Source organism: Miniopterus schreibersii (assembly GCF_964146895.1).
Source record: "Miniopterus schreibersii genome assembly, chromosome: 6".
Taxonomy (NCBI): domain Eukaryota; kingdom Metazoa; phylum Chordata; class Mammalia; order Chiroptera; family Miniopteridae; genus Miniopterus; species Miniopterus schreibersii.
Genome location: NC_138107.1, coordinates 18,393,530 through 18,414,707, shown reverse-complemented (window position 1 = coordinate 18,414,707; position 21,178 = coordinate 18,393,530). Strand labels below are relative to the sequence as shown.

The 21,178-nt window shown below is 40.9% G+C and overlaps 1 protein-coding gene across 1 annotated transcript; it reads left to right on the top strand.

Moving 5' to 3' along the window:
• Positions 1–2,331: 2,331 nt before the first annotated feature.
• Positions 2,332–16,591, top strand: ADGRF4 (adhesion G protein-coupled receptor F4; the record flags this gene model as incomplete). The annotated part of the gene is made up of 9 exons (XM_081140623.1): positions 2,332–2,418; positions 3,446–3,500; positions 5,875–6,026; positions 7,201–7,452; positions 8,330–9,712; positions 12,143–12,184; positions 12,602–12,661; positions 13,697–13,753; positions 16,533–16,591. The coding sequence occupies 8 exons, from the start codon at positions 2,332–2,334 to the stop codon at positions 13,742–13,744; spliced, it is 2,079 nt and encodes a 692-aa protein (XP_080996749.1). The 3' UTR covers positions 13,745–13,753; positions 16,533–16,591.
• Between the last annotated feature and the right edge of the window lie 4,587 nt (positions 16,592–21,178).

Sequence of the window (21,178 nt, the reverse complement as noted above, 5' to 3'; positions counted from 1 at the left end):
AATAAATCTTACAGTCTATATTAAGTCTTTCAAATTGCAGGTTACAATCCATTAGAGGATTGTGAATTAATGCAGTTTTATGAATTCAATTTAGTGGGTGACAACCAGTTTTTGAGAGACTGTCAGATAGAACAGAGTGGAATACTAGATAAAAATTGTGGACATTGAGTTCCCATGGTTGCTTGTAAGTAGGAAGAATAAGTACTTTTACAAAAATAGTTGCTAAAATATAGAAATGAACACACTGAGTCACAATATAAGATCTGTTTCTTACTGTGTCATAATAAAAATTTTTTGCAACCCACAGGTATATAGGTGAAACACATGGATACATTTAAGACAACTTATACTGGTTCTTCTGGTACTTCTTTTTGTGATCATCAGTTAAAAATTTATCTAAACAATATTTACATTGCAAATTGCTTAGTGTGCCCATCCATTAATTTGCTGCATACATGAGAACGTCTTTCCACCCACACTATAAGATCAAGAATTCTGCGCTCATATCCCAACACCTATGCAAATCTATTACCACACTTTGCCGGTCATTCTGCCATGTTCACTTTCCTCTGCTCAGACATGCTCTACAAGACAGTGTGTAAATCAAAATACTTTCCCCTGTTCAATGGTTAGGAACTCGAAGACAACTTTAAACTCAAAGACAATTTGGAAACCTCCCTTTAAGTGTCTGCATCTCATCATCTCAGCTGAAGGCTCACTGGAGTCATGAAAACTCATCTCAGCCTTGGCTCCACCCAGGAAAAGTTTGACTCCAGATCAGTGAGTTTTGTCTGTTGCCTGGCCACAGATTGCCTTGTGAGCCTAGAGAGATCAAAGTTAGTTCATGTCCATTTGACCATAAGGGGATTTTTGTTTGCTGAAGGCTAGGTATCTGCCAGGCCTTGTTCGCTAGGTACAATATGTAGATAATCTCTCTTCCCACTATTGGTTTTACTTTTCTGTGTTTTCCATTGGACACTCATCATAGAAATTACAGCAGCTTTCCTTTCTGTAGCCCCAGCACATGATACGGTTCCTGGCAAATACAAGGCACTTGATAAATGTTGGTTGGTAAAATGATCAGCCTACATTTTATGAAATAGGCTCAGGAAGGGTCAAACAGTTCATCAGTAGCAGAGAGAAGATTACAACTTAGCTCTTGTTGATTCTAAAATTCATATTTTCTTTTTGATGCATCTGCACTACCAGGAAAATTATTCTAAGGAACTTTCTTCCCAAAAGGGGTCTTAATTGACATTATCCTAAAAAAAAATGTGTGATGATAATAAAAAAAATGTGTAATGATGAGGATGATGTTGATGAATTTAACTATTGTAAAGATACTTAATTGGAGATTTGGCTTTGAAAGGTGGAACCATCAAGAAAAAGACAAGAAACAGAGATGTGGCAAAAGAATAGAGAGTTATCTTCCAGTGCCACTAGTTTTTCTGTACAGTAGTTTATTCATCTAATAAGAGGGAGTCTTAGTGCTTGACTGGTAACAGACAATAGTGTATATTCATTTCATTTTAAGTTGCTTGACTTCATATGCCTAGAGGGACAGTATACTGTAGGATAGTGGTTTTCGCCTAGGGACCATTTTCCCGCAGGGCACAGTTGGCAATGTCTGGAGGTATTTTTGACTGTCACAGCTAGAGAGGGGAGTGCTCCTGGCAACAAGTAGGTAGATGTTAGGGATGTTGTTAAACATCTTATAATTCACAGGACATCCCCCAACAACAAAGAATTATCCAGGCCCAAATGTCAACAGTGTCATTAGTGAGAGACCCTGCTATAGAGATTAAGAATTCCTCTCCATCCGAGCCATCTGGGTTGAACTCTTGGCTCCATCATTTTTTATCAGCGAGACCTTGGCTCATAGTTGCTCAAGTCATGCCTTAGTTTCTTCATTGATACAATGAAGACAGTAATAGTATCTTGTATCACATGATTAAATGAAACGAAAGTGCTTAGAACAGAGATTGGCAAATAGAAGTTCTTGATAAATGTTACTGTTAAAGAAACTTGTGGATTAAATAAGAAATGATGCTTTGGTGAACATTCGTTTTTCCTGGTACGTCCATCATTCTTACCTACTGTTAGTAGACAAATCAATAGTTAATAGTCTGCTTCTTTACATTTTAACTGGCTTAAATATAAATGTTGGTGTCCATTCCTGGGGTAGGTTGTTTGGTATAAATATCCCAGAGTACCCGGTGGAGTTACTAAGTGGCTGGTTAGTCTGTTAAGTATTGTGCTAGCTGTGTGGCATCACCTTCAGCTGGCTCTACCTTCATTTTCTATTGCAGGTAAAGATCCTAATGTGTGAAAATGAAGTCCCAGTCAACCATGATTTGCTGTTTAATGTTATTTCTGGCAACAGAATGTTTTCATTTTATGCCCAAGATCCACATAAAAGTAAGTGGAATGTTCTCACTAGAGATCCAAGATCCACATAAAAGTAAGTTTGAGCCATTCGTATGTAGCCCCTTGAGAAAACTGACAGTTCTAGATGGCTAGATTTATGATAAATAACATGTCATGTTACAGAAATTTTCAAATAACTGCCATTGTACTCTTGCTAACAGTAGTTTTTTAAAGACAGGAACAAAGAAAAGTTAAGAGGTGGCTGGGACTTGCAACAGTAGAGTTGCAAGGTGCAACAGGGTGCAACAACATAGTAGAAAAATCACTTTGCAAACCACAGAGACTGTAGAGAGGCAGCTATTGAGAGAAGGAAGTATAATCATGAGCCTCTTAACGATGGGGATATGTTCTGAGAAATGCATCATTAGGTGATTTATGTCATTGTGTGAACACCATACAGTGTATTCACACAAACCTAGATGGTATAGTCAGTCTACTACACACCTAGGCTATATGGTATAGCATTGTCACTTCTCTGAGTTTTAATTTCTTTACCTATAACATGAAGGGTGTTTTTCTTTTTCTTTTAGAGAATCTTTATAGTCCTTTATGGCTATAAAAGAATGTTTGATTCTTTTATTACAACCTAAATACTTATTTCTAGTATTAGTTCACTTCTTTTCTAAGGATATATAGTATCTGGTGGAGTATATTGGATGCATTTCACAGTTACAGTTAAGACGGGCAGAGAACAGTTTAGTGCTATAATTGTCATCTCTGTGTTCTCCCTGAATACTTACACTTTCCAAAAGATGTATGCGATCCACTAACCTGACCTTCAGAGCCCAGCGACCCCTGTCAAGGTTCTAGCCCTCCTTGGAGTGTAGAGTCTTCTCCTTCCGTGCTCACACCCATGTTTCCTTCAGCAAGTTCCTGTGATATCAGCACATGAACCGGCTGCATTTTCCTTCCCAGTCCTGAACACATTTTCTCTTCACATCCACATGGAGCCTCTAAGTTGAGATGAGAGAGGAGAGTTCCACAGTAAAGAGGACCTTTGGGAATTTATGTTTTACAGGATGGAGATAAACTTCAACATCCTGAAGAGAAGCCCAAGACTGAAAGGACACAAGGTATGTAGCTATAGAACAGTCTTCTTCATTTGGAGACATGGCAAACATGTCCCCAGACCACCAAGTGTTCCAATAAAATAAAAATCTCTAATAAGTTCTCAATGTTTTCCAGTGTTGACAGATTTTCTTACAATTATACCATTATCCATGGCATAGTCAATGAAGCAAGTTGGCAAATATTCATGGGTTCTAGAATAGTCGATAACTGTTCACTCTAAAACCCGCATGGGAAGTCTGTTTGAACTAAGGAGCTAACAAGAGGCAGAACTGGAAAGAGGAAAGAATTAATTCCTTCTTTCGTTCAAAGATATTTTTGTGTTGCTTAAATGTATGTAAAGTTTTGGTGCTGAGGGGTATGTTGAAGTGATGTCAGATAGGTATTGTTTTGGTGAGACTGGTCACTCTTGAGAATCGAGAGACAAACTATGGAAGTAATTATTAGTCGTAAGATAGTGAAATCATGTGATTCTCACCCAAATAGTGGGAATAACTGGATTCTGCGCAGTCATGGCCAAGTATATTTTTGGAGACAGATGAATCCTTACTCAGATATGGAACTGAGAAAGGAAAGAGGAGAGAGTGGGAGTTACTATATTGAAGTATGGTAGAAGTGCTGAGCAAGATGCTGTCTCATTCAATGTTTGTAGCAACACCGCTGTACCATGTCCAAATTTTATAGAGGAAGAAATCGAGAAGCACTCAGCTTAAATAACTTGCCAAATTGAAGCACTGGGTAATGGCAAACAAAGATGAAAACCATGTGTTTCCTTTCGCTGTGAATGGAGTCATCCATAGAGCCAGCCAAGCTGTAAATTCCTTATCTCATTCCTTATGTCACAGCCAAATGGTCACCATATCATATTGATGTCAACACCACAATAGCTCTTAGCATCATTTACTTCTTTCCATCCCTCTGCCCTTCTCTTGGGCCAATTCTTCCTGGAAATATCTCAACAGCTTCATTCCTGGGCTCCCTGCAGCAAGTCATTCACTCTACCCATGGGCCAAAAAAGGCCTGACACCAGTTTTTGTAAATAAAGTTTTATTGGCACCCACCCATGCCCATTCATTTACATATTTATGCTACAAAGGTAGGGTTGAGTATTTGCCACAGAGACAGTATGGCCCACAGTGTTGAAAATATTTACTCTCTGGCTAGTAGTCACATTTAGCAAATAAAAATATAGGATGCCTAGTTAAATTTAAATTTCTGAAAAACAATGAATAATAATGCATGGTCATACATACCCTAAAACATTATTCATTGTTTATCTGAACATCTTCAGTCGATCCTCATTATTTGTGGATTCTGTATATGAAAATTCTCCCACTCTTTGAAATGCATTTGTAATCTCCAAATCAACACTCACAGGGCTTTCTAGATCATTCACAGACATTCACAGAACAGCAAAAAAATTGGATCACCAGGGTGCATGTGGCCAGCTGAAGGTGGACTAGGTGGTGTTCTGCCTTCTTGTTCCAGCTCTCTTACTACCCACAAGGGTTCTTTTTGTGGCCTATGTAGTGCCATGTGTTTTGTTTTTTTGTTGGTGATCTTGCTGTTAAATGTGGCCACCAAGGATAGAGCTGAAGTGCTGTCTAGTGTTCCTAACAGAGCTATGATATACTTTATGGGGACAATACCTGTGTTAGATAAACTTTGTTTATATGCTGTTATGAGTTGTAGCACTACTGGCCGTGAGTTCAATGTCAATAAATCCACAATATATTGTATAAGGTTACTTTAAATAGAAACACATATAAAACATATATTGATAGTGATCTGTTGATGAAAATGTTGGGAGCAGAAACTCCCAGAAACCTAACCTTGTATTTCCCCTAGCAGCAATGGTTCAGTATTTGCTGATTCAGTGTTTGTGGTGGTGACTTCATAGAAAATAACTACTGCAAATAATGAGAATCAACGGTATCTGAAAATAAAATTAACATTTAACTGAGCTTTCTATTTTTATTTGACATTTATTCTGTCCTTTACAGAAAAGTTTGCAGACTCCTGCTCTATGCTGTTAATTATTTTTCAAAAAACAAATGTAATCTTGTGTTTTGGTAACCCCCATATTGGCACAGCATTCAGGGTCCTTAGGACTTGACCACTGCTCTCTTCCCCCCCTCATCTCTTGCCACTCTCCCTTCAGAGGCTCCGAACTAGCCTTTCTGAATGACCTGTGATCCCTCCTTTCCACGCAGTGCCTAGACATCAGCTTCACAATCTGCCTGGCAGGTCTTTCTTGTAGCTGAGGACACAAGGTCAATATCACCTCCTTTGGAAGCAACTTAAAATCCCCAGTATGAGTGATGTCCCACCGAAGAGTGGAACTGCTAATTAGACTTCTTTCTCTCTTTTTCTCTTCAGAGAAATGCCATGGGCCTTGCATCGCTTCATCCAACTGCAGCCAGCCCTGTGCTCAGCCCTTCCGTGGAGAAATAGGATTTACATGTAATCAAAACAAGTGGCAAAAGTCAACTGAAACATGTACAAGCCTTTCTGTGGAAATGCTCTTTAAGGTGATGCATTTGCATATTATTAGCTCCCTGAACCAATCCCTCAGGAGGTGACAGAGGCATTTTTAATGCGTTCTGTTGAGCATGACAGTAAGTCTCAGGTCTACACTTAGGAAAATCTCCAGAATGGTTGAAATTTGTCTCTTTTTCCTTCTTTGTACAAACCCAAGTTCTCTCCTCTCTCCCCACTCTCTCCTCCCTTTCAGAATCTTCTTAAAAACAGATATGAAACTCATTTACATAATGGCAAATGATTGGAGGTTAGTTTTAGCTCTAAAGAGGGATTTGCATGCTTCCTGTGCTAACCAATTAATCAACTAAATGTGTCTAGAAACAAATTAATTTTGAATTGTTTCTAATACTTTCAATTACTTGACCAGAAGAAGGGGGAAATGTGTGACCCAAAGGGAACAGCAATCCAATGAATACAAGAAATTTGAGTTAAAATGAAAATATTCTATCTTACGTTCTTTCACTTAAGGGCCATGTCCATCTACCTTCTCTCCAATCCTGTAGAAGCACATGGATCTCTGCGTTTCCTAAAACTTAACAGTGAGTTTGTAAGGGGACTGCCATGGAGGCTCTGCCGCTCAGCATAGGTAGAGATTCTTACAACACTAGCGATAGTGAATTAAATGAAGTAAATAAGTGCTTTGACTTATCCAAAGTCCCATCCTGGGAGACTCTGGGTAAAAGTATGAGGAAACGAGCAAATAATTTCTTCTAATTAGTGAACTCAGCTTTTTGAAATTGCAATTCCTTTGTGTTTCGTGTTTGACCGGCCAATCTCCACCACCACCACCACCACCCTGAAATTCCATGTGGCTCCTCTTAAAATAATAATGATTGGGCAAATTTTGTTTCTAAAATTTCTCTGGAAAAAAAACAAAACTGTCTAGTTATAATACTTGAGTTGAAGTCACGGTCCTGAAAGCAAATTCTAATAGGAAAAGTGAGGCTCCAGATCTCTGGGGGCATTTTGTTATAATCCCCTGCCTGTGTGTGACCCTCCATACCTTCTCTGCACGTCTCAGCATCTAAACCACTTTTTAGGACCACTTGCTCCGTCTGTTTCCTCCACGTGGATCATTTATGCCTTTAACTGATTTAGTTTGTTACATATGAGGTGCTTATTCATTTTGAATAAAACAACGTTTTTTTTAAAAAAACCACACAGGACCTAAGTAGTGTGTCACTCCTGTCGGTCGCAGCACCCTCCATAGGGCAGCCCATCCTGGACTTTTGGGCCCCGGAGCTGGTGCAGAGTGTGGTGCAAGGACTCCGCAGGAACTGCCCGCAGGACTTCGCCTGCATAACCGGCGCTGTGAAGTCCTCGGAAGCCACGTCGGGGAACATCGCATTTATCGTGGAGTTATTAAAAAATATTTCTGAGGACTTGTCTGATAATGTCACTGGAGAGAAAATGAAGGTAGGCAATCTGTGTGAAAAACCGACCATTATTTTCCCCCCAAATTTTGCGCTTTCACAGTTTCAAATATTCTTTTCAGGGTGAAAGCTATAACCCTCACAGCAAAAGTGACCGCAGTAACAGGGATTTCACTTCAGTTTTTTGCATTGATTCATTTGGGTTTATGGAAGTTGCCAAGGAGTTAGAACATTTTTTGCGTATTTTTGTATAGAATTAATATTTTCAGAAAAATATTATGTAGTGATGGCTGTGAGCAAGATCATGTCTGCTATGGTGTTTCCAAAGTTTTCTTCTGAAAAATATAATTGTTCTGAGAAATGTTAGCAGAGCTTCCATTTTTAATAGGGAGGCCCATAGCACAGCAGGTGTAGGGACTGAGTTAAAGTTAAGCAGGTTTCCTTCTGGCACACTTTTCAGACCTTTTAATGCGTTGATAAACTTGGGGACTCTTTATAAGACTGGGGGATATAGGGATATGGTATTTCTCAAACGTAAGTTATTATAGAGTCTACCTCCAACGCCCCTCCTTAAACAATCATGAATGTCTCATGGGAAACTTGGGTTCTACAGACTGTAGTTTGGAAATGCTTCCCTGGGAACATAAAAAAAAGCAAATAAACTTTATCTGCAATACATCTTTTTATTTTTTTATTTTACTTTATTTTATTATTTTATTTTATTATTATTTTATTATTATTTTTAGCATCCCTTTACTTTCCTTCCCAGCAGGCATACCAGCATGAGATTCAATAAACAGGAAATTTCAAGAGAAATGTGTAAATAAGATCAGATCATTTGATGCAGAAATTTCAGCCTTTAGAAATCGACTTTGTAACAGAAAATCCTTAGTGTAATATCCACTTTTCGTCCATTGCAGAGCTACAGCGAGATGGCCAACCACATCCTCGACACAGCAGCCATTTCCAACTGGGCTTTCATTCCCGACCAGAACGCCAGCTCGGACCTGCTGCGGTCAGTGAACTTGTTCGCTCGGCAGCTCCACCTCAGCAACGAATCTGAGAACCTCGTGGACGAGCCCTTCATTCAGACCAAAGGGCTTCGCATCAGCCACAGGGCCTCAGGGAAAAGCGTCAGGTTCGCGGGGAACAGGAGTGACTCAGCGGCGGGCGTCACAGCAGCGGTTGAAATCCCCCAGGGCGAGCTGTGGAAGCTGGCACCAAACGCTTCCCAAGCCATCAGCATAGTGTTTCCCACCTTGGGGGCTGTGCTGAAAGAAACCCACCTGGAGAATGAGAGTCTTCCCAGGCTCACGGTGAACGATCTGGTTCTTTCAGTGATTTTACCAGAAAGATTCAAGCAAGTCTTACTCACGTTTGACAAGATCAATAAATCTCGGAGTGCCAGGGCTCAGTGTGTTGGCTGGCACTCCCAGAGAAGGAGATGGGATGAGGATGCGTGTCAAACAACGTCGTACACCAGGGACAGAGTGAAATGCCGGTGTAACTACACCAACGCAGTGATGTCCTTTTCCATCCTAATGTCCCCCATATCTATGGATGACAAAATCCTGGACTACATCACCTGCATTGGGCTCAGCGTCTCCATCCTTAGCTTGGTTCTTTGCCTGCTCATTGAAGCTATGGTGTGGTCCCGGGTTGTCGTGACAGAGATATCATACATGCGTCATGTGTGCATCGTGAACATAGCCGTGTCCCTCCTGACTGCTAACGTGTGGTTCATCGTATCCCCCAACGTTAGCAAAAAGGCCCAGAACTACAAGTGGTGCGTCGCAATGACATTTTTTCGCCATTTTTTCTACCTCTCTCTGTTTTTCTGGATGCTCTTCAAAGCACTGCTGATCATCTATGGAATACTGGTCGTGTTTCACAGGATGATGAAGTCCCGCATGATGGCCATTGGCTTTGCCATTGGCTATGGGTTCCCGTTGATCATCGCTGTCACCACAGTTGCTATCACAGTGCCAGAGAAAGGCTACATGAGAGGCGATGCCTGCTGGCTCAACTGGGACAACACCAAAGCCCTTTTAGCATTCGCCATCCCAGCCTTGGTCATTGTGGCTGTGAATCTTCTTGTGGTTTTGGTTGTTGCAGTCAACACTCAGAGGCCCTTTATTGGCAGTTCCAAGTCGCAAGACGTGGCCATAATCAGGAGGATCAGTAAAAATGTTGCCATCCTCACCCCACTGCTGGGACTGACCTGGGGTTTTGGAATAGCCACCCTCATCAAAGGCACCTCCTTGATATTCCACATAATCTTTGCCCTACTCAATGCTTTCCAGGTAAGTTCCAAGAAGGAGACTTATTTTATTAACTGATGGTGTTAATTACTATTTCACTTATAAAATATTATTATTTTATATTTTGTTATTCTAGTTTTCCAACAAAAATGGCTATGATTTTAAAATCTAGAACACAAAATATTTCTATTTCCCTCCATGTCTTAGAGGCATTTAGATGTGGCATCTCTTGCCCTATTGATTATCAAGTTGCCTTGAACAGATCAGGCTGGTTGGGTGAAAAGTTCCTTCCTTCTCTCCTCACTGATCCATCTACGTGCCTTCTAAATTTCAACGGCAGGAGAAGTTGACCTCCACTTATAGAGGACTAGTCTTAGATCAGGGATGTGTGAGCTATACTTATGTGTCATGCCTCAAAACAAACACAATTTTTACCTTTTCTCAAGTAGTGTGAGAACTCAGTGAAAGGAGTCATTTTCCACGGTGTGCCATTCTCTATAACCAGTCAGGAGTTATAGTGCCTCTGTCCCCTGTGATGTAATTGTAGGTTGATATTCATAGAAATAAATATTGCCACTTGTTACCTGATCCTAGGAAAGTCATTTCTCTCTGGGCCTCAACGTTCTTATCTGTAAGATAAAAAGATGCATCTAATGTGATCTCTATTGTCATTTTTTTCCCCTTAACATACTTGATTGGCACACTGATCCCTCTAAGAGATGTTTTAATCCATCTTGCCTACTGAGCTTGCACATTTGGGAAAACATTAGCCCGACTGCTTTCCATACCTATGGGTAACAGAAAATTTGGCAAGTTCATATTCTTAATTATGTTTTTAATCAGGGTTTGGCAAACTATGGCCTGCTGCCTGTTTTTGTAAATAGTTTTATTGAAATGCAGCCATAGTCATTCATTTACATTTTGCCTATGGCTATTTGTGAGCTACAGTGGCAAAGCTGAGGTAGTTATAACAGAGATGGTGTAGCCTGCCAAAGCCTAAAATATTTATTATCTGCTTCTTTGAAGCAAAAAGAAAAAGTTTTGAATAGTATTTAAATAGATAGCTGCATAATAAAGCAGCAAATATTCCTATTAACACATCATTACCACTCAGTTTAAAAATGTGGTACAGAATATAAAGCAACCTTTAAAGAAATGCCAATTCAGATGAATTATATATCTTACTCATAATGCTTTAATAACTATAGAGAATGTTTCTCTCTTTCCCTTGCATTGCTTTAAAGAGAAACATTTGACTTAAGTTTCTTTTGTTCTGTTTTTAAATCAAAAGCTCTTGGACTCACATAAATCTCCCAAGCTCTTGAGGAGAGAAGAAAGATTTCCACCAGTGACTCTGGTCACTAATGACCTCAGCTTCCCCCCCTTTTTTTCAATCCTCACGTGATGATATATTTTTTCCACTGATTTTTTCTAGAGAGAGTGGAGGGGAGGGAAAAGGGGGTGACAGAGGAGGGAGAAGGGGGTGAGAGAGAGAGAAACATCCATGTGAGAGAGACACATTGACTGGTTGCCTCCAGCACACACCCTGACCCAGGGCAGAGGATGGAGCTTGCCACTGGGGTACATGCTCCCAACTGGGAATCCAACCAGTGACCCTTCTGTCTGCAGGCCGACGCTCCAGTCACTGAGCCAAACCGGCCAGGACTCCTCACCCTATTTTTATTTTGCAACTTAATTAAACCTCAGAAAGTTTTGTGGTTTTGTTTAGATCATTTATTTTTCTCCTTTCTTGATAGAAAGGAAAATACTAAAACACTCGTGACTCACATTTTGAAATTTCAGTTTTCTTTTTTTTGTCTGTGTGTAATCTTCCGATCAGTGTTTCTTTACCATGAACCTATCTGTAGAAACCCAGGCTTCCCTCCACTCTCATGGCAGGATCCAGGGTTTTTTTGGACTTCAACTCCCAGCATTTAAAAGATTGCTTTCCAATTATTGTGACTTTATAGGTGACCAAATATAAAACTTCAGGAGACTCTGACCTTATCAGTTTCTGTAGTTTCTCTTTTATCCAGAAACTTCTTCCACCAGCTTAGAGAATCTGGCGTGGAAGTAGTCTAGAATAGTTTCATTTTCTCAGGATACCTTCCATGATTGTGACTTTGAGTAACAAGATCCCATGCCATGTCTCATTGTCATCAAGAGTAAGAATAGCTACCTCAATGCTTGGGAAGAAAATAAACAGATTTAATGAGGTTGAAAATGCTATCCTCCATCTGCAGCCATTTAATAAAAATAAATAATTGTCATGCACAGATTGAAGGTGATCTTCTTTCTCTGAGGCACACTCAAGAAAATACACACCAATGCATTTTTACCTGAATCAGTAGAAAGTGAAGTTTTTAATGTCTGATAAGGGTTCTAGAAGGTATCTAAAGAGTGGCATTAATGTAACAGCTGGGATATTGCCTGCGAAACTGTCCCTCATACTTCTGTTGAATTTTGCCACAGGGGTTCTTCATCTTGCTGTTTGGAACCATTATGGATCACAAGGTAATTTGAATTTGTTTCACTGGTAAATGATTTCCATGTGGCTGAGGAAAGCAGGAGGAAGAAGCAGGTTTGATTAGAGAGCATGGTCCAGGGGAGTTGAGTTTGTGGGGTTGGCTCAGGGCATCAACTGCGAGGGGGAAAGGAAAGAACTCTATTCGCTCATTTCCTGCACTTCATCAAGTCAACAGGAGGCTGTGAGTATAGTTGGTGAAAAGAATGAAAACCATAACCACAATTTTAATCTTAATTGTAAATCTCATTATGACACCTCAACATATATCTAAGCATTATTATTTGCTAAGCACTGTGATAAGCCATGTGATGCTGCTTCTGCTGGTGTGCCTAGTCTCAAAGTTTTAGGACACGGGTCTGGGCATTGGGGATGTTGTCATTTCTTCACTGTCATTATTTCTTTAGATAAGAGATGCTTTGAGGATGAAGATGTCTTCATTAAAGGGGCCATCAAGAGTAGCAGAGGTAAGCCTCTCCCTTTTGGTCTCAATACTAGAGGGTCAGTGTCCTCAGCAGAGTCATGCAGAGGCAAATATTAAAGCTCAGTATTCATGATTTGTCAGCAAAGAGAACCATTAGGACATACCTTCATTCATTCATTTCTTCATTCAACAAATATCAGAACATCCTGCTAAAACTTAAGGTGAGCAGAATATACCTCTCAGGAGAATTTTCCACATTGGATGTATTTCAACCTGACCTATGGACCACGGAGAAGGGACAGCATGGACCCAGGATCATAGATTCATAAAACGCTAGTGGGCGAAATGAGAGATAAGTTATAAATGAGATTCTAGTCTGGCTTACTCATTTCACAGGTAAGGAAACCAGGCTCAGCGCACTTGAGATTTGCCCAAAGCCACCCTGCTAACCATGGGAATTAATATTCTGCTTGCTCAGGACTCTTCCAGTAAACTATACTCCACAGATTGAAGTGTTTGTTACTTATAGATCTTGAAGATGTCTTTTGTCCAAGCTATCTGTCTCAAGATATCAACTAAAATTGCTCCCATTGCTATATTAATTAGAAAGAAGTCATATACTCAATTAATAGTCTCTCAATAAGAACTACTTCCTTAAAAGCAAACAAATAAAATACCTTCTGGACACATTACGAATCAGCATTAATGGTTAGCTAGTATTGAGTGTGACTTTTAACGTAGTTCACCAATTCTATGATAGGTATTTCCTTCACCGTTCAACATTTCTGAAATTAGAATGTATCTGACCACCAATGACATGGGATGGTCTAATTCGCAAGGTTTTTTTCCTTTTTCTTTCTTGCTGGAACATAAAAATAATGATGTAGCTTCCAATGTTAGATTCAGTGAAATATGATCATTTAATTCTGTGTAGCTGTGTTAATGCAGGTCCTTCTCTTTGTGTCTTCATTTTTTACATATTTCTCTCTAGGCAGGCATATACATAAATATAAATATATGTGCATTTTTGTCAATGCAATTACTCATTGACATCACTGTTATTTTTGTTCCCATTTAGAATGCATCGTTAAGCCCAAACAATGGATCTAACTTAATGAATCGTTGAGGATGAGATGTGAGTACTAAAAACTCAAGAAGAAGCTTCACTTGTAAGTTGTGACCACTTGTGAGCATGAAGGGAACAAGTGGACATACCTTTCAGAGAACAGAAACTTCTTGATTGCCCAGCACATAAATGAAAATATGCACATCTTCTTTAAAACCTACGTCATCTCAGTTTACAGGACCAACTCAGACTTAAGCACATTTTTTTTCTGTCCTCAGTGAGAGGATGCTATCATCACACCTGCACCAATACAGGATACACCCTTGTTGTCCACTGAGCTCACACACCTAATCCCATCTTGGCAGTGAGTGGTGACACTTATAATAGCCCAATTGTCGAGAAGGAATTCTTAAATGATTGAAATCACAAAGCAACAAGTCTCTCTCTCTAATGAAGTTGGGGCCTAGAATCATTCCTAAGGGGAGGGGGCGTGGGTGGAGTTGCAGCAAATTAGCTGTCTACTCACAGCCTCCCTCTGAAACATTTTTACATAGAGGAAATCAAGAGAAAACAAATATTAGGCAGCTGTGAAGGGAGAAGAGGTCACAAAAAAGGCAGCCAGAAGCCTGAGCAGTAATAGAGTGTGGGCAGGAGTGATCAGTCTTGGTATGGTTTTGACTTGGAGAGTCTCATGGCCTTTCTGGATATTGATGAGTCTCAGATTTTATTTTTTAAGCACCACCTGGCAACAGGCACATCCTCTTTTACATTCCTTTTCCTTTCTGAGTCATGGTCCATATATTCAGCAATGGGGCAAAGCAAAGGCAGACCTTACAGAGCTAAAGAACCCTGAAGGGACTCCTGCGTTACAGATCCTGCAAACCTGATGTGCTGGTGTCCCAGAGGGAGGGAGGGAGAGTAAGGAGGGCTCTGTTACACACACCGACTGGCATGTGTGGGGTGCTGGGAAACCAGAGGAAAACACTGGCATATTATTCTTAATTAACCCTCCTCACATTTGAATTTTTATATGAGAACTTTAAAAAGGGGGAGGGAAGATTTAGTGGAACTTTACAAAGGTTAACCCTCCCAATAGCTGCCATTTTCTAGCCCATAGGGTTCCTCTGTGGTGAACTATCACTATAACATTTCCTGATTAGTCACTCACTGAGAGGTAGTTCGGATGATCCATTAAAGCTGACCTTTCCATCAAGGTCCCAGTGTGAGCTGTTAGAGAGTTCATTAGATTGTCTCAGCCAGAGGCTCTCCCTCCTGGGCATCGTATATCTAGCTTCTCTAGAGAAGATAAGCATGGTAGTGGTCTTATGCCCAGCTAGTGGCTGTAGCACAAGTTGGAGAAAACCAATAGAAGCCAAGATCAGGGACTACGCTGCTTAGTAGAACTGGGTTGGTACACAAGGCTTAGATCTGTCTTAGGGGGCAGTGTAGGAAGGAGGTAGAAATGCACTAACAACTCCTCCCAAAGAAATCCACATAATTCTTCAACTTCTATGTTTGAACCTGTGAGCTGGGGGATAGATTGATGATTTCTTTCAGTATTATCCTCCTGTGAACACCTAGGGCCTGTTGAATTTTCTCAGTAATAGGGGCCGTGCTTTTCACATCTGGACGCATGTGGTATCAGAAGGGTTCAGGAATAACAGCTGGCACCATGGTGACCATATTGGGGCCGAACAAATGTTAGAGGACAGGGGCAGGAAATTCATACTAAGTGATACTCCCAAGTCCCGAATGAGGAGCTAGTAGCCTGAGGGAGATCTTACAGCAGAGATCAGAGATCGAGGCTCATCCACTGTGTTTAGGGCAGAATTACAGTTCAACAACATGGGGTGTATGGTAAGAAGTACAAGGCAGGGTTGGTCGCAGTCCAGGGCAGGGCTAAACTACAGGGCTAAGGTCCCATTTCAGACTTTAATTCAGAACACAGAATCGAAGACTCACGGGGGTCTCAGGAGGTGAGCAGAATTCCAGTGACAAGAAAGGGGGAGGGAGGTCAGAACTGACTTGCAGAGAATTGAAGCTCCTGAATGTGGGTGGAAGCTCCTCGTATCCCAGTGACCTCAGGGGGGTTGCTCTTAGATACATGGTTGGGACAAGTTTGTCAGGAGGTCCCTGGATCAGGAAAGGATGGCAGAGGTGTGAAAACTGGGCAGTTTGCTTCAGAAGTAGATTCTAATTGGGGGACCCCATCCTGGGAGGCTGGTGGAAGGCATTTTTATGATGCCACCGTCTGCTCCATGGCACCGTCTGCTGTTCATATGAAGGGTGGTCCTTTAATAAAACCCAAACAGCTGGTTTCACCCAGTGTGATTTCAGGGTCACTGTTCCTCTAAAATCTCTTCCACATATTTGCTTATACCTGACATTCACCTAAAAGGTTACTGAATTCATCATTCCACTGTGAAAAATAAGACACTGAACAAATACCCAGAGAGATGCAACACTGTTTTCTATGTAAAGTTGTAAATTCAGAGCTGTGGAGTCATTCCAGAGCCCAAGCTTAGGTAGCAGAGGAGGGCGAGCAAGCACTGAGGGCTGAGTTTAGGGTTCAGGAAGCAGCATGGAGAGGCCTAGGACACAGACCAACAAAACTGGGAGAACAGCCTTCCTACTGTGTGACCTCGAGGAAATTGCATAATCCCCTGCACCTCCATTCTCTCACCTGTAAAATGGGACTAGTAACAGTAGACACACCCCAGAATGGCTTCTGAAGTCAATGAGCTAACATATGAAAAACCTGTACAGTAGTGCCTGGTTCAAATTATATTATCAATGAAAGCCAGTCATTATTTTCTCTGTTAACCAGAGCTTCCACCATTGTGCCTAGGCTTCCCCATTTCCCGTGGATTCTCCTGTTCTGGACTGAGAGTTGAACCGCAGGAGAAGGAGGGCTGGAATGAGGAGAGACAGTTCTGCTTCCTTGGAAGACCCCCTCCTCTTGCCTGCAGCAACACCTAAGCTCTCAGCGTGGTAATGTTTGCTGAGGAAATGCTGAGGTTAACATTTGGTGACTAGGCTTTAAGAAAGCAGATCTAACCCTTTGACCTGCCCTTGACCCTCAAGAGTCTGGCCTCTTGGTCAACATTGGAGAGATGAAGACTCAACCTGCAAGCTGTTTTCCAAACTCTCAAAAAGCCTGGGGCTATTGAGGTCCTGCTGGACTTCACCAGCTTTTGCTCCCCAGGCCAGCTCTGAGTCTCCATGGGCTCAGGCACCCATCACTCTGCATGTATGATGGGCATGTTGAGGGACAGGGCTTAGATGGGTTTCAGGGGTAGGGTTGCAGTGGGAGTGGGAGGTGGGGTGGCAGGAGAAACATTGAATCTACTTTTGGGAAAAGTTAAGTCATGACAGGTTTCCTAGAGATAGGGAACAGACAACAAATAAGAGGACATTTTAATGTGTTTATTATTTTAGTCTATTTTAGACCTCTAGTAAAATTAATTTAGCTCTTAGGACATTAGTTTCCTCATTTGTGAAACAGGAAAAATATTCTTTTAGGTATTATTATTATTATTGTGTGTGTGTATGTGTGTGTGTGTTGAAACCACTGTATATAAAAAAAGAATCTGGTTGTTATTTTAGAAATAAAAATGAAAATATTTACCTTTCACATCTTGCTCCTGTGTGAGTTCATTCAAGATGGATATCCCCATTGTTACCAGGCCATTCTTGGGTATCAACCTGTTATCAGTCTACCTGAACTCATTGACCAGACCCACGGGAGTCCCAGGAATGCAGTCCTACTGTGTACTGCTAAGGCGAGAACCTGGAAATACTTGGCAAACAACACCACTGTCTTTCAGAAATGCTCAGTGAAGTGTCCATCACTAGTTTGGTTTGAAACAGCAAGGCAGTCTGCAGGGCTGAAGATGGCCATGTGGGTGTGGGTAGAGCACTTTGATCAAAGCAGAAGTCACAAAAGCCATCTAGTCACCCCTTTCACAAAACACACAAACAAGGGTGTACCTCTTTCCAGGGGTGCTTTCAAAACCATTAGTACTGATAGTTTAGAAACAAGAAGGGTTGGTTTCAAACAAATAGTAATTATTCAAGTGATACAAATTTCCAGTCAATCATGCTCCTCTCATAAAATTTAAATAAATTGCTCATAGCGAGAGAAATGAATCTAACTTTCAGATTTATATAATTTCCTGAGCATTAATTCATTGACCCACATTTCCTTCCTCACCTCTGCCACTATAAAAACAACTTTTATTTCTCCCATTCCAAAGTCTAGCAATTCCAGGGCATCACTGTGTAATTCCAAGCCAAATAATTGACTTTAGTTCAGTAGACAGCATTTAGCCTCCTTCCTTTTTCATATTTCTTTAAGCTCATTGTCTTTTTGGTGCATATTAAGGGGAATATGATGCTGTGATTAGTCAATTCTGCAATAACAGGGCATATAAGTTTCCAAAAATTACCATGTGATGCAAAATTGGCAATAAAAACAATAGAATTTATTAGCTAAATTGGATTAGGGATATAACATGACAGGAATAAAACTTAAGCACAAATATCTTAGCCCTGAACAACTAAGCTTGAAGATAAATTTTCTCCTAGGAATTTCCCCTCCAGGTAATTCTCATCTTGGATACAACTCAGTGACTCCACGGTTGTACTCCCACTGAGAAATCCATTTTTCACCTGCATCGTGTGGCCAGGTGATATTTTATCATCTCTTCCCACCCTCCTACATCCAATTCATTCCATTAAAAGGTGTGGCTGGACGTTTGCGTGACAAACACAAGGGGTGGCTTTTGCTTGGTATTTGGGTTCCCAACTCAGCTCTCCAAGAGGGAACAATCTGCTCAGGGAGTGGAGAACTGGTTTCCAAAGAGATACAGGATCTTTGGGAAACAGTCATTCAAGGAGAGGCACCACTAAAAGAGGCAACCAGAGAATAAAACTCACATCCTGCCCCTTTCCCACAGCTTCCTCTGAGAGGGTCCAGCTAAGATTTAAGAGCCTTCAGTGCAGATTATGATGAGTCAGCAAAAGAAAGATTTTTAGCTGATCAAATGAATAATGTTAAAACTCATTAAACACGAAAAGATCAATTTACAGAAGACGTTTTTCACATAGTGAATAGAACCTTTTGTTCAGACACATACATGGGTTGTGAAAGTCAGGGAATGAAGATTGTGAACATCTCCGCTTTTGGGCCTGGGGGATTTAGGGTAGTTGGTGTGGATTGAGGCATGGCTCTGGGATGCCCTTCATACATAAGCAGTGTGGGCCAGTAGAAAGAAGACAGGTTTTGGAGACAGCCAGGTGTATCTTTCAATTCTGCCCTCTCCACACTCTCATGGTTAACTTGGACAAGTTATTTAGTCCCTAGGAGTCTCCTATTTGGCTCATCCACAAAAAGGTAATATAAAGCATACCTCATGGTATTGTAGAGAGTAAAGAAGACGATGTCTACGAAAGCATCTGCCCCAGTGTCTAATACATGGTAGATGCTTCAGAGATGTTAGTTCCCTTTCCCCAGTCCTCTATGTTTTAAGGATGGGAGTGTGAGTATGTTGCTTTTTCTTTGAATATGCTTTTGGCTCTATGTAGCAAGAAGGGTGGTGGCATGGACTAGAGAAGAGAAATCAAGGACTTATGTATTAGAACTTTCATTAGGCTCATGAGAAAAACTTAGAGGTGGCCTTCAAATGTCTTTCTAGTATGCTGGCCTGGTCATAGGATAGAAAAGGAGACAAGGTTTCAGAACAAGAGATCTGATTCAGGAATAAAAGTTAAAAGTGAATCTGGATCCTGGTACAAGAGAGCAAAAACTTCTATATGGGGTAACAATAATTTCAGAGTTACAAATTGTGGAGGAGATAAATTCCATTCTCAAATGACTAATGTAGTCACTTAATTTCACAATCCAGAGCAAGTTTCATGGAAGATTAGTGATAAGGGCCCAGTGGTGTATGCTAAACCTAATAAGAGTGAACAAAGGGTTCTATTGGGAGAGAGGTTCTTATACTGACATTACAGTTAAGAAGATAAACCATTGAGACAGCTAAGGTGAGTTGTATATCAAGCCATTCAACATCCCTGTCTCAGTTTCTCTATTAATAAAATGGTAATAAAAGCACGAGGCCTTCTCACATGCTGTCATAGGCTAAGTTGTATTCCCTAAAATTCATATGTTGATGTCCTAACCCGAGTACCTCAGTATGTATGTGACTGTATTTGAAGAAAGGCCTTTTAGAGGTAATTGAATTAACATGAGGTCATAAGAGAGGGTTCTAATTCAATATGACTAGTGTCTTTATAAGAAGAGGACATTAGGACACATGCCAGTACAGATGAAAGATCATGAGAAGACACAGTGAGAAGGTAGCCATCTGTAAACCAAGGAGAGGGGCCTCAGAAGAAATCAATCCTGTGACACCTTGATCTCAGACTTCCAGCCTCCGGAGTAGTGAGAAAATAAATTTCTGTTGTTTAAACCACCATGACTGTGATATTTTGTCATGGCAGCAGTCACAACCTAATACATGTGCCCAGAGATTTTTTAAAAAGACAAATTTTAAGAACATTTTTAAATTCACAGCAAATTTGAGAGGAAGGTACAGAGATTTCTCATATACACTCTCTGCCCCCACACATGCACAGCCTCCTGCATTATCAATATCCCCACATAAGTGGGGCATTTGTTGCAACTGATAAGCTTTCATTGATACATCATTATCACCCAAAGTCCATAGTTTACCTTAAGGCTCACTCTTGGTGTTGTACATTCTATGGGTTAGGACAAACATACAATGACATGTATCATCATTATAGTATCACAAAGAGTATGAAATGATATTATAATAATATACCAATAATAAGGCAAACTTTGTTTAAGTCAAATGTAATCCAAATAGTCATTTGCAAAGAGCATCAGAACAGCTAGTTGAGTAGATCTAGACAAGATGTGATGCCATATTGCAGAGGGTTTGCTGTGAAAGTGGGTCACCCATTTACACTCTCAAGGCAACCTTCGTAAAGAAGCCAGTTGTAGTGGCTGTTGTGACACACTGCTGTGACCCTCCCTTTAGGCCCAGGATGCTCACTCCAGCTGCCAGGAGTGTTGCTGGCTGATGGCTCACAGCTGAGTTCCTTCCTAAGTATTGCCCTCCAAGGACTGAAGGAAGCTGCCTCTCCCTAAGTCATGCCGGAGTCAGCTTGCACCTAAAGAGTATGTGATGATGTATATACAGGCCCAGCTCCCTTGCCTAAATTTGAAACATTTTTGAAGGACCATCCCAGGTTCAGAGCTTCCTGTAGGATTGGCAGAGGTCTCTTACAAATGCATCACAGTTCAATGCTCCTCTACCATCTCCTGCTTCTCTCAGTCCCTTACAGGCGTGCCCAGGAGTACGCCCCAATGAACTTCGTGCAAGCAAATCTCCATCTCAGAGTGTTTCCCAGGACGTGTGACCAATGATACTATTCATTGTCTGCTATTGTTATTGATATACCAAT